This window comes from Argiope bruennichi, chromosome 10 (assembly GCF_947563725.1).
Source record: "Argiope bruennichi chromosome 10, qqArgBrue1.1, whole genome shotgun sequence".
NCBI lineage: Eukaryota > Metazoa > Arthropoda > Arachnida > Araneae > Araneidae > Argiope > Argiope bruennichi.
Genome location: NC_079160.1, coordinates 43,878,506 through 43,893,393, shown reverse-complemented (window position 1 = coordinate 43,893,393; position 14,888 = coordinate 43,878,506). Strand labels below are relative to the sequence as shown.

The window sequence follows — 14,888 nt, the reverse complement described above, 5'->3', positions numbered from 1 at the left end:
CATAAGTAATCAATTGACAGTTTTCATTGACACTTATATTGCATTGGTAATATATCAGTATATTTATTGTTAAAAGGATTTTTAGCACACAATTTTAGCATAGAAAGATTATTCATTTGTTAATATTAAAAAAATAAAATTACATTTCATAGGGCAGACGAGCTGTAACTCTTGACGAATTCCCGTAATGAACTTCTTGACTTCAAATCAAAGGGTCAACATACGAGTTGATGTATAGTAAAAATAAATACGACTGCAGAAGAATTTTCTTGCTGTGCAGAACAAAGGAATGACAGGCGAAAAAATAGTAGTTGTTACTCCTCCCTTTTCATTCGACTTAAACTCCACCCTTAAAAACAATCAGTTAAATTGTAGAGCGTAACTTTGGGTGGAAGACGGCAAGCTGGAAATATGATAACGCTTGTATGATAACACTTAGCCAGGGCGGATCCAGACATTCCTTTCTGGACCGGGGCATTTCAGTCACATTGTTATAAATGAAATGAGTTTTCTTTAGTAAGAGACATTACTTTCCCATTTTGAGAGATAATGCAGTCTGTTAGAGATAGTATAAAAGAGCGCAATTCCAAAAATGTAATTCATCTTTTTTGATAAATTTATTTATTTCATCAAATTATTCGCAGTATACGTATAATGCTTTTACAAAATAAAAAAAATAAAACACTATATATGGAAATATTAAACTAAATTATTCTATTCAACAATTAAAATCAAAATAAATATACCATAGATTTAAAATAAATTCGAAACTAATATTACGGTTTTGTTAATAAAGTGTCGTGAGACTTTTCCCATTGCTTTTAAAGATAACATACCAACCATAACTCAATTATTACGGTTGATATGTTATCTTTAAAACCAGCGGGAATTGTCTCTCGACATTTTATTGCATCATACTCTCAATAAAGATATTACGTCCGCCCACCCACGCCTGCATTAACTTGATCAAACTTGAACAAGGCAGTGCGTGACACAAGCGCTCAAATTTTTATTTTCGAAGTCCCACATATGAGCGTTTTATGCTTCAAAGCATTGTGAAGAAAGTCGAGTATGCATTTCCGACTCTTCTTTCTGACAGATTGATGTAAAATTTGAAACAGAACTGCAGTTTCAGTAATAAGATTACTTATACAAAACAAATTCTCTTTACTGTTCATTTCAGTATCCTGACACGACCACTTTTGGACGATTCTATCTCGTGATTCTGTTGAATGTAAACATCCCTTCTTTCATCTTTCTTCTCACCCCTATTTTATCGAATTATTCAACCTAATGCATGCATAAAAGCGCTGAGTGTTTTAGAATCCTTAGGCAAACAATATCTGAGTGGTTGCTTTATCGATTTTATTGTTTGACAATGGATTCTAAAACCCTCCACGCTTTTGCGCATGCGTTAGGATGTTAATTCGTTAAAATAAGGGTGAGAGGAAAGATGAAAGGAGGGGATGTTTACATTTAACAATAAAATAAACTCGGATTACTCGCAGACTGTATTAAAAATAATACGGTCAGAAACAACACGCTATGCACGTGGAAAAAAAAGGTATCAAAGTAAAAAGTAAAGTATTGAACAAAAAAGTATCTAATAGGACGAAAATCAAGGTCAAAGAATAACGAAGAATTCCGGAAATGCACTCGTCGTTCCGCGTCTCTCTCCTGAATGAAATAGAATCGTCGAAAAGTAGTCATCTCAGAATATTGTAACGAATAGTATAGTTCGTCAACGGATTCTGAGACGACCACATTTCGACGACTCCATCTCATTAAGGGGTGAGACGCGGAACGATGAGGGCATTTTCGGTATTCCCTTTGACGTTGGATTTTCCCCATCACATAATAATAAATGTAAACATCTCCTCCTTTCATCTTTCTTTTCACCCCTATTTTGAAGAATTAAACCCATCCTAACGCATGCGCAAAAACGCGGAGGGTTTTACAATCCGTCGCTGAACTATACATGCATGTGAATATATAGACAGACAGACGATCAACTCGTTGATGGGTTTGGTTTAAAATTTGATGCAGATTTACCGTTTAGATGGCAAAACTGTACACTAAATTATATTCAATTATCTCATTGTGTCTGTACTATCGGATTCACCAACGTTAGGGCAGACAGACTTTCTCTGATAGGATTTCGTTGAAAATTTAACCGCATTTTTGACATTAGTTTCCTCTAAAAAATGTCTTGTTAGTTTAAAAGAATAATTAATCAAAGTTTTATCTTGAAGCTGAACAGGTGGCAAAATAAATCTAAATAATGGTCTTTTTATATTAATTGTATTATTGTTAAAGATATTTTCCCCTTCTTAGCAATATATAAATTTTAATCAAACGTCGTTTAACCTTTACATAAAGAAAGTTTAATATTGATTAAATGATAATAGCACTTAAAATTTTACGAAAAGTAACCAGTGTGAGCTTCGTAATCAGTGAATGATATTGATGAAAACCAAAGAAATGCAAAATAACAAACTATCTTCTAAATAATAAATTCACATATTTTGGACATATGATATCTGCATTTAATTTATATATAAATAGAACATGATATCATTTCACCATACGTTCTGCAAAACATCGCTCGTTTAGTGAATCATTTTGATTTGTCCGTTATGCAGAGTCACTCATTATGACAAGTATTCTTTAAGCGATAGTAGTTTCTTAGAGAAAATAGAAAATATATTTACATCTATAATTTTGCAAATTGATATTTCTGTTTTAATCCATATAATTCGTGAATCTAGTTTTTAAACCGATAATTCTTCCTTTCTAATGTCATTGATGTATTTCATTCAGAAATTTACCTTCGAAAACATTGTTTTTTATCATGTGAGAACATGATGTTGTTTTGGTTAGGGGGTTTTAATGCTCGATATCGCGTAGGCAATGAATAAAGCACAAATGGCAATTTTCATCCACATCTTTTAATCGCATATATTTTTTTACCTGCTTTTATCAGTATTGCATTATTATTGTGTATGCTTCTTTGAAAGCAGATGCGTTTTTAAAAGATTAACGTAGAACTATGACATCACAGCTGTTATTTCATCTCAAAATGCGAGTTCGCAAATTGTACAGACTAGGTCTATGGCAAAGGATACCGACGTGCTGATTGGTTTAAACCTTGGCATCTTTTTGGCAATGTTTTGCCAAAAAGATGCCATACCGAAATATATTTTTATAAAAATATATAAAATTTATGAATGTATCTGCCCTCCTATTTTTTACGGTTTACATGTGATATTAATCTGGAACACATATGCAGCAGAAACGATCAAATCCTGAAGTCTAAATTCTGGAAATATAAATATTACAATTTATTAAAAATATTTTTTGTGTTTGTTTCTTCTTAATGTTATTTTGATATAACTCAAAAAATTAGCTACAAATCACATATTCCGTTAAAGCTGACATATTTATACGTTTTGGGCATTAAGTAATCATCTCCCCATATGTAGTTGATGGGAAAGTAACAAACGTACAGCAACAAGTTTCAATGACTGCATAAATCATCTAATAAAAGAACGAAAATCATAGAAAAATAAGAATTATTTAATTGCTGCATCATATGTTGAGTCATTACTTTCATATAGTTTTTATACTTTTGTGCATAAACAATATTAGTTACTTGTATTACAAGTATTATTAGTAATATTTATTATTATTATTATTATTAATTAATATTAGTAGTATTACTAGAAATATTTGGAGAAAACAATTATATTAATAAAAATTAGATCGTGTTGATATTATATTCACTCATATCTTCCATAAAACTAATGAAAGGTACAAGGTTTGAGCCAAATAAGTGAAAACTACACTATTATGAGTGCCAAACATTGCCAAAAAGATGCCAAGGCTTAAACCAATCAGAGCACGTCGGTATCCTTTGCCATAGACTTAGTCTGTACAATTTGCGAACTCGCTCTCAAAATCGGTCGAGCTTCAAAACTTTGCCAGTTAGAAAAATTGAAAAATAATTAAATTAGTTTTAAATAATTAATATATATATATATAGAAGGAGAGAGAGAGAGAGAGTCTTGCGATTGTTTCAAACTGGTTAATGACTTAAATTAATGAAGACAAATAATGCCTTAAAAATAATAATGTTTTCACATAATAACTTGAAATTTCCGATAGTAATTTCATTAATTTTTTTTTTAAATTTTACCTGCAGTTTGAATATTCATCTTTCTAATGTATCTCGCAACAAAATGAGAATAAATAATATATTCCTACAGATTATATCATTATTATTCTACAAATTAAAAAAAATAAAGTTGCTATCAGAAGATTGTGAAATAATAAAAGGATAAATTGAAAATTTTAATAATTATTTTTGTTGAATTACGCAAGAGCCAATAAGGAATTGAAGTGAATTGTTTTAATTCTTACTACTTTCTAGCACGTGGCAATATTACTTGTGTAAAAAGAATGAGATTAAAAATATTTTGTAATACACATGTGCAGTATCCATCTCATTTTATCTGAGCAGACTGTGTTATTTTATAATCATATTTATAGTAATCTCTCGTTTATAATTTAATGAATGTATATTTTTAAATTTCTCGTTTTAATTAATATATCTTAATATTTATTAACTTATATAACTTATTTATATATTATATTCATTAAGTTTACATTTATTCGCTTTTGGGTAAAGTTCGTTTCAACACACAATTAATACTTTCCAGGAAACTATGCATTTGTAGAGAGATAAAATTCTAAGAACAAAATTTCGTGTCGCTTTATTCACTATGCTTCCTGTAAAATTAAAAAAAGAAAGAAAAAAATTATTCTTATTTCTCATGCTGAAAATGTTTTGTCTCAACGGAAAATTCAACCGCATTATAACATTTTGGGTAATTTCTTTTTAAAGTTTTCTTTTTTATATACATTATGAATGTTCTGAATAATATCTCAGTAAAAATTCAATAGTGATTGATTTGCTTACGGACTGAAGATAGAGCCCAAATTTATTCGATTGCGTGTTAAAAGTTAACAAATAGTTTTTTTAATAACTTAATAAACAGCGATTTCTGAAAATTTATTCCTGAACCAAATCTAATCAATTTATTTAACCCTTATGTTCATTTTGTATAGTATACCATACATACAACTTTATAAAATTATACTACCACTATAAAATATAATAATATAAAATATAAAAAATATAAAATATATACATTTTTTTTTTTTTTTTTTGCTTTTCTTCAAAAAAGCTATCTTGCCACGATAAGGGTTAATATTGTTGTCAGAATGCAACAAGAAAAGGATTATAATTCTTGTTTTAAATTTGGGGAAAGATATTCTCAGAAAATTCGGATATAGTGAAAATTATAAATAGTAGTCTTGGGAAAATTGCATTTTGCATTTTGAATAAAAAGAGAAAGAGATCTAAAGAAGGTATTTCTTCGCGCAGAGAAAGAATTTAATTGGATAGACTTGAAAGCTTAAGTAATCTTACATCGTTCATAACATTTTTTTTTTTTTTTATCTATCGATTAAATGAAAAGAAAATATCTTGTGTGCTACTATATTTTTCTTCGCATATTTTTCATTGCTTCTACAAAATATATGGTAATGACACGTTAAACTCATAAAATACAAATGTTTTTATTCTTTGAGTAGCATTTATATTTCAGTAATTAATGTAAAGCAAAACTTTTTTCATGTGGGAGAATTAAATAAATATTCTTAAAATTGACATTGCTTGAAAGTAATAATTATTTATTAAGCCTTAGTTTATTTTAATACGTAAACAAGATCAAATTATTTTGATTTTTATACAAAAGAATGAATACGTCATAATTAAAAAAAAAATTTTGACATTTAAAATGGGTTATATCTTTGAAACCGCAATAACTTATTTAATTGAAAACTCAGTTCTGAAATCTGGAGTTAAATCCAAAATACATATTTTATGAAAAAGATATTTTAGTAAGGCATAGCAAAATAATAATTAATTGATTGAATACTGAAGCTTTATTTTTTTCTAAAATTACTATATAATTCATTCCTATATATATATATATATATATATATATATATATATATATATATAATCCATTCTGAAACTAATTAGAGTATATTTAATTTTGCATAACAAATTATGAATAGTTGAGTGTAAACTCTGAGTGGTTATCAAAATGCCCAAACCGACGATTAGTTCTGGAATGAATAAAGTCATTTTCTATAATTATTTTATTTTAAATTATTTCATAACTCATGAAATTAAAGACCGAATATGTAAGAGGTTTTACTTTTTTGCCATTATAAGATTTTAATAGGCTTTTCGAGTCTTAAAAGAGAGAAAAAAAGCAATGACTATTAAAATCAAAGTCGGCTCATTTGGTGTTTCCCCGCGCCGTCCGAATAGCGGTCAAGATCCCGAGCCAGAGGGCAAGGGGAAAAAAAAATATTGCGAATCAAACTTGTTGACCTTAAGTGATGAACCGAATAATTTATTCTTTAAGTTCAAAGAATGAGGTCGCTGTAACGGGATCCTTTTATGGGAAAAACATTTCAAATATTTGTTTAAACTTAACTGCGAAGTCCTATGTCAACTTGAAATAAAATTTTATGGTCTAATACAAAAGTAATGAAATATAACATTTGAGAAATAAGTTTTTAAATGTTATATTCTTTATTTAAAGAATTCACAGCATTTATTTTTTTACAGCGTCTCTAATGAAGGGTGTTCCAAATTAATGCAAAATTTGAATTTGCCGCAATTTGTGTAGTAAAGTCTGGATTATTTTATGCCTTATTTTTATTTCTCATAGTTTTAAATAAATTCCCGCACACATAAATCAATTCAGTGATTTTCAGTAAACCAAAATGGTCATTTAAAAATAAAAATTACTAGTACATTTTTTTTTAGTCTCGAATAATTTATTGGATTTATGTTTGTTTTTCTCAGTCAGTATAGGTTTCGAATTTCTATTTTTATTTAACAGAAGTTCAATGTTAAAAAATATTTTTACTTGAAAACGATTTTTTTTTTGTATCTAAAACTGTAAAAAAATAAATTTTCGTTCCTAAAATTTTGAATACTTATTATTTTACTATGCATTTTCTGTTTTTCTTTTATTTATGTTTTTTTTAATAAAAAAAAACACTAAGTATTTTTCTATTTAGCAACTTGAATAAAAATTACAATTTTTCATTATATGTTTGGTTTACTTTATATCATTTCGATCACATTCATACAAAATTTACCTTCTTTTAACTGAAGCGTTTTTGTAAAGCATTACATTACATATTTAAAAAGATCCAACTGACATTTGTACAATAATAATAAAAAATAAAAATGAAAAGCAGCCAAACAAGCTTTGTGGTGTCTAATCGAATATTAACAGTTTCATTTCAGACATGCACGTCTCTGTACAACATAAGAGCTTCAAAGCAAACACTTTTCTTAGATTGCAGAGCCTTATCACTTCAAGCACCTGAAAATACATTTAACCCTTTGAAAGCTGTCTCCACTTTCTTATCTAATCGTGACAAATCCCACGCCTAGTCACTTATGCGGTTTGTCATTTTCATTTCTGAGAATAAGATGTACAGATGGCATCGGATTTGTAAAAAAATGACTCCTTGTTTATAAAATCTGACTAATTTTGAATCTTTGAACAGCAGTGACTAATTTTGAATCCTTAAATTGACTCATAACACATTATTGCTATCCATGTATATATTATCACGAATGAAAAGCATATTTCAAAGACAAAGTATATTGGTGATAACTGTATTTGTAACTGTATTAGGTAATGTTTGAAAGAACAAACTAAGATTTACAAAAAAAAAAAAAAAAAAAAAAAAAAAAGTCTACTTTCCAAGCATTTTTTTTTATAAAAGATGTTTGGATATTAGACTTCTGACTTAAATGCATGGATAGACTTAGGTGCTTGGTGCATTCCATTAATACATCAAAACATACTTTTATAGTGATAACTAAGCTTTGTCTTTATGGACACTTCAAAGGTTATCGGAGCATTTTTTTTTTCTGTGTAAAGGCACATTCTGTGTACAACTTTTGTACGACATAAAAATTCACAATCCTGATGCATCAAGACATGGCATGATTGGGGTATCGAGGGTTAAATTTATGGGTTCCATCCATTAGCTGTCTTTTTTCATCAGCATTATTCAAAGACTGATAGAATGACTGCATTTTCGCAACGGATGCTCATTCTAATCGGGCTATTACTCGAGGTTTTCCTATATCTACTAGAAAAACACAAATGGGGGACAATTTCTCTTGAAAATTCTCCTGGGTTGTAGTCCATATACGCAACAGCAGTTGATCAAAGTTTCTTCCTTAGATGCTTCAAGGTTATTTTCATCAAGAAAAGATAAAATATTCACCTTTTTTTTGTATGAATTTTAACTCGGTTTTGGACTCAATATTCTAAACAACATACTATTAAAAACCACCATTATCACTAAACAGTTTCAATCTCTCTATGTATGAGATCTGTAATTATTTGTCCTTTATTGTAATTATTGTACCTTTAAATGTCTTTGCCGCTCTACTTTGTTGCACCACCACATATGCGAGATTTATCGGGATTGTTAATAAGGGAACATACGAATGATCGAAATGAGCTGCAAGCCCATTGAGCTAAAAATAGAGAAATCACTTATTTTATCTCTTTAAGAATGTCCATTTTAAAAGAAAGTTTTAATATTTCACTTATCTATAAATTAAGAGCATAAACCCGTATAAATCGAATTGATGGTTATAAAGTTTAATTTGATGCAATGAAAAGTACCAGAATGATAAAATTGGCGCTTTGAGGTTTAAAAATGTTAAATAAGCATATCTTTTTACTAGTTACTGAACAATGCTAGTTTAAAATACAGCCAAACAAGACGCTTGGAAGTTTGAAATTTATTCTTTCGGCTCATACTTTTCAGGTAGCCATACCTAAAACCACTAAGCTCTGGTGAGCGTGTTAAGTATGAAACAGCAAAGTATCGATATTCAACTTTTATTTTACAGAAAATAGGATAATTTCACCGATGGAATATGTTGAGAAATATGTATGTAGCAAGTGAATAATATTATCTCAAACTGTAAGTATACCCTCTAACATTGGTTACTCAGTCATCAATAGCTCTTCTTACCGATATATAACATTACATCAACAAATTATTGAAAAATGGATATTTCCAAAAAATGTTTACTAATCAAAATAAATATTTGCGAATATTGTTAAACCATATTTAGCAGACTTTTGTCATTGACTAAATATATAAGAGAAATAATTTTTAAAAAATCACACATGATTTTATTGATCAAATATTCCTTAGACATTTATAATTTTATTTCAATCAATGGCAAGCTTTTGCTTTTCTTAAGTCATCATTGCTCAGTTTAACATCATTAAAAAACTCCCATATTCGTTTTCTTATTTAGAAGCAACTCCAATGTTTTTGTACTCAGGCTAAAACAAATTAAGCTTTTTTTTTTTCAAATTTTATTTATTTATTTTTAGCTTTCTATTCTTTTTCATTATAGATCCTCAATTTCGTAGTTTCCATCCAATTTCCCTTGCAACTAAGGAAATTCCGTTGCTGTTGGAGGGTATGTATGAGTTAATACTGAATTTCAAGATAAATAAATAAATTCAGAAATTAAATATGATGACATTAAAATATTACTTCACGATTTTATATAAAAAGTTATCGTATTCATTTTGAACTATTAAAGTTATTAAAACACTTCATAAAGTATCTAAATTTTTAGTGAACTGAAGTGAAATTCCAGATCTGAAAACTTTAATAACTTTTCGGAAAGTTAAACGTGAATAAAGTAAAATTTGGAATCATATTATCATTTTGCAAATTAAATTCTTTGGAAGTATACTTCTGTTCATTCAAAGCATAATTTAAATTTAGAATCTAAATACACGTTAATGAAAGCATTTAATCATTTCTAAAATACTTTTAACAAAACAGAGCAGGAAAAACAGAACAAAAACTTTTTTTTTTAAAACTATTAATTCTTTTATTATTAGACGTCTTTATAAAAAGCATTAAAATAAATTTCATAATTTTTAATTTCAGTTTTCAAGTTTGTTGTTACAAAGTGAAATTTCAGAATTAGTTCTTGTAAAAGATCAAAAATATTCTAGTTGGATTTTTTTTTTTTTTTTTACAATTAACATTTTTAACAAAACGCTTTATCAAACGATTAAATGATTTGAATATAAAATTTTAGTTATAACTCTGTCAAAATAATGATTCTTTTTAGTTTGAAATGATTATGAAATATATAATAAAATTGAAATGGGTATTCAAATTTTTCCTGGAATTCTCCATTTGAAATTCAGTTTGAAATCGCGCTAAATAAATACGGAATTTCCTAGAAAAGAATAATGAATAAATGACTTCTGAGAATAATTCAGTTATAAAAACAAGCGAAATTTTGGAACTTTTCTTTTTATACATTTATTATCTATTTTCGGCATTAGAAAATCTTAAGAACAGACATATAAAAAAAATTAAACATTATTATTATTATTGGCCATTTTTAACTCTCTGAACAGATTGAAATTCATATGATTGTCAATATTTTAATTAAATGTTTTTTACTCTCTAACATTTCCCAATAATATTATTTAATAATAATTAGATACGCAAATAAATAGGATTTTATTTTTCATCCTACAAAAACACTTAAAAATAACATATTTTAGTTATTAAATTTAGTACAAGTAAAATTAGTAATAGTAATTAGTAATTTAGTAAAATTATAGTTTTTTTAAATGTTAGTACAAGATTTATTTATATTATTTCATTCCTTTTTTTTTTCTTCTAATTTTTGACATATTTAAAATAATCAAATATATTATCTACAAAAATAAAGAAAATTTCACTAATGCTTATAAACTAAAGACTATAATTTTTCTTCTCAAGTTATTTCATCCATTTTTTTTTAGTTTATTATTATTCTTTTTTGCTTCTCATTAGAACAATTATTTAATTCTGATTCTTTAAATAACCAAATTATTCCAAATCTTGATTGAATTATTTTAAATGATCATAATTTATTAAAAAAAAAGCTCATTACGACTACAAGCGATCATAATAATAATAATAAAAGTCGGCCTTTTAAATCTTCAATGCAAGTTTAATTGGACTTCGGCATTGAACTACAAAAGAGCTGCGCCGATGTCGTTTTCATAATGAATGGTGAACCTTCTTTTGTGAAGGTCGGTCTGTTTAAGGTGAGCTGTTGATTTTATTTTGTAGCAAGATGAATAATATAAGGCAGACGATAAAATAAAACGATTAAATTATAATTTAAAACAGACGATAAAATAAAAAGATTAAATTTAATTTAAAACAGACGATAAAATAAAAAGATTAAATTATAATTTAAAACAGACGATAAAATAAAAACGATTAAATTTGTTTCAAATCAATGAATAATTTAAAGCAGACGATAAAATAAGAATGATTTAAATTTACTTCTTATAGAATGAATTAAATAAAATTTGTGAGAAAGTATCAAGTGATATTTAAGCAAAATCTAACTTACATGAATACAAATAATGCATTTGAGAAAAATCACTGATTAATTTAATCTATGTAAGATATGTCACTATTTAGTAAATTATTTTAGCATTGAAAATTTTTAAGTAATAGAATTGTGCTATTTCACTGAATTTTAAAATGAAATATCGTGGCATGATTAAAATTATGGTAAAAACAGTCATAAAAATATTTTACATTGTTAATTTTCATAGGCATTTTAAAAAATTTTGTGACCAATTTATCGCTCTGCGAAACATCGCGACGTTGCTGTTTAAGCGATATTGGTCACTTGTGGAAAACAATTATCTTTCATTTCAGGCGAGGTCATTTCCTGGAGACCGACGTTTATCTTCTATTCCAGGCAGTGACGGTCACAGGTGCCAATGGAACAAATTTAGTCCAACAAAGTTAGAATTAATACGACATAACTTATTACAATATTTGGTTACCACGTATCCATCAAATACCAAAAATGGAAAGATTAAAAAAAGTGCAGGAAACATTTAATAAATTTATTACATATGATAATTATTATTATTCTAAATTATGTACGCATTTCAAGGACAATCACTCTTTGGGTTCTGCAAATTTACTTAATATTTTTGTTACCCTTACCTTGTTTGAAAACAAAAACAATTTTTTCTGCATGTTTTATTACTTTGTATATAAATAATCGTAATTCGTAACAACCGCCGAAATGAAATTGTACTCTGATTGTGCGCCAACAATGAAAATTGTCACAGATAAAGAAATAAACTGTCAAAAATTTTAGTTACATTCGAAAACAATAAAATGATTTTGGTAAAATTAAAAAAAAAAAAAACAATGAAAAGTTTGCGATAAAAAGATATATGTTTTAAATATATAATGCAGATTTGAATCGCTATGCATATGAGGATTAAGCTGCCCCTAGTCACATTACGTTGATATTCGGCCAATAATCATATAATTGGTGAATTAGAACAATTTTTTCAGGCGGAGCTCTTTTTTTTTTTTTTTTGACATGTCAGTTTAACATTGCACAATATGTATTTGTACTTTCTTTTGCTACTCAAATGGCATCAGAAAACAGACATAATTCAAACTTACAGACAGTATTTACTTATCAACGGTTTTTCTTTTCCAGTAAAATTTGAGTTATTTGACAGCAAATATTTCAAGCAGTTCCATAAGAAATCGTTAAACAAAACCAGAAAGATAAACAAAGGCTACTTACCAACTATTCCCCCTATCTTTGAAGAGAGCGACCGAAAATCCAAACATGGATCCAGGTGTACCCCTATGAACAACAGCACTTTTTGTGTCTATATTAAAGCCTCCCACAATGTCGCTGGCTACCAAAAGACATCCCAAAACAGTACACAGAAAAACAGTTGCGGTCCTTGTATGACTTCGACTGGCTTCCATATTCGAAAATAAAGTACCTCTCACCACAGAAACACGATTCGCTTTTTTTTCCCAAAAGAGCGGCACAATAACGAGTTGTCTTTTCCACCTACTTGGGGATTTTGTTTACAGGGGACGGGCCATCTTTTTTCGGCTTACACGTCAGTGGACACAAGGCTTCGGTTGTTTCCAGGATTCGTTAAAATTTTTCTTCACAAATCTTCGACATCTTTCTTTGATGTATGTTTTTGAAGATCTCGGTTCTACAGAAATGCAATTTTTTTTTTTTACTAACAAGCCCTTTGAAGCCAAGAAATTTATATGTTCATGAGATAATCCAAGATCTAAGAGGTTTCCTTTGGTGATTCCAAAATTTGATCCAACTTATTCTGGTATTAAAGACTTTTTTTTTTTTGTAATCAAATTTGTAAATTAAATGACAATCGATTTCAACTCTGAAATAAAATCCACGTGTTCTTTCAGAACAGCTTAAGTGTTATTTCTTCTTAAAAAAATTTCACGTCACTTCATTTTAAAATTAAATTTATATTTATTTATTTTTTCGTTTGCTAATTGAATTGAAATTTTAAAAAAATAACTTCTTTTCTTTGTTCAGATCATTTCTCAAAAGGAATAAAAAAAATCTGTCAATCAAATATCATAATTTCACACTTCATCGTGACAGTTCCAAATTGCCAAACGGTAACAAATGTTCATGCGAGAAATAAATTAATTATCGATAAAGACAACAGTTTCCAACTCACGTGATTAAAATCTGTTGCAGGAAAACAAACAACACAGTGCGGAAGAAAGTGCTCGAGTTGCGACAAAGCAAAAGAATAAATAAATATAGGAATAAATAAAAACGAAGAGCACAATCTATCTTTAAAAAGTGGAGCACATTTGAGGGTTTCCCGCTTCAGAGGGATGCGAGCACGAGAGTGAGGAACTGATGTGGCCCGCCTGAGCTCTCGCTCCCAAATAAAGATAAGCGTGTCATGTTCTTGCGTTGGGAGGGTGCCAGTGGTGGTGACGTCCCGTCTGTCCGCCCTCCCCCGTCCCCCCTGCGGTGATCTTCGTTTTCTTTTTCCTGGGAGTGGAAGGGGAAAGGTGTTTTGCTTTCGGACATGTGTCCAGTGTCAGGGCTGTAAAAGGGGAATGTCTTGTAAAAATATTTTATTGCTTCCTTTCCGGTAGGGTGTCGATTTTAATTGTTTTTGCAGGTGTTGATTTTTGGGGAAATGGATTTTCAGTTGGAAATGTTTTCTGATTTGGGGTAATGCTTATTTGCGATGGGAGTTTTCCCACGTTTATTATTTCTGTTTTATTTTATTTTATTTTTTAGTTATTCAATTTTCATACAAGTTTGATATATAATATTTAAAATCATTTACTAACAGTTATTTATCTATTGATCTTTCTTAGATGTCAAATTGCACATGATGAATTAATAAGAAGAAAAAGGCAAAAAAAAAAAAAAAAAATGTGCATTAAATTGCTATTATATAATCAATTATGAGATGACATTAAATATATTTTTTCGACATATTTCATTTGTAGAAAAGCAAAAGATTAAGTTGAAAGAAAGGACGGAAGAAAGAAACAAAAGCAACTTTCATTAAAAAAAATATTTTAAAACAGTTCAAAGTCGTTTGCAATTGCTACTGAGTAGCATATATAAACAACTTTGAATTTTTTTAAAAATATTTTTTTATGTCAGATGTTTTTCTTTCTTTTTTTTAATTAAAAATTTTATACCTAGTGATAAAAACTAACTTATGAACTCAACTTTGAATTTTTAAAAAAATATTTTGTTTATGTCACCTATTTCTCTCTCTCTCTCTCTTTTTTTTAAAAAAAAGATTAGCATTTTTTAATGCGTAATGATAATAACTAATTTATGAGTTCACAAAGAACTCCTTTGTTTTAAA

The 14,888-nt window shown here is 28.3% G+C and overlaps 1 protein-coding gene across 1 annotated transcript in view; it reads right to left on the bottom strand.

Moving 5' to 3' along the window:
- Positions 1–13,923, bottom strand: part of LOC129988230 (integrin alpha-PS2-like) — a 134,213-nt gene extending 120,290 nt beyond the window's left edge. The window contains exon 1 of the mRNA XM_056096401.1: positions 12,788–13,923. Coding sequence (XP_055952376.1) covers positions 12,788–12,978 — 191 coding nt within the window. The 5' untranslated portion in view covers positions 12,979–13,923. The remainder of the gene's footprint in view (positions 1–12,787) is intronic.
- Between the last annotated feature and the right edge of the window lie 965 nt (positions 13,924–14,888).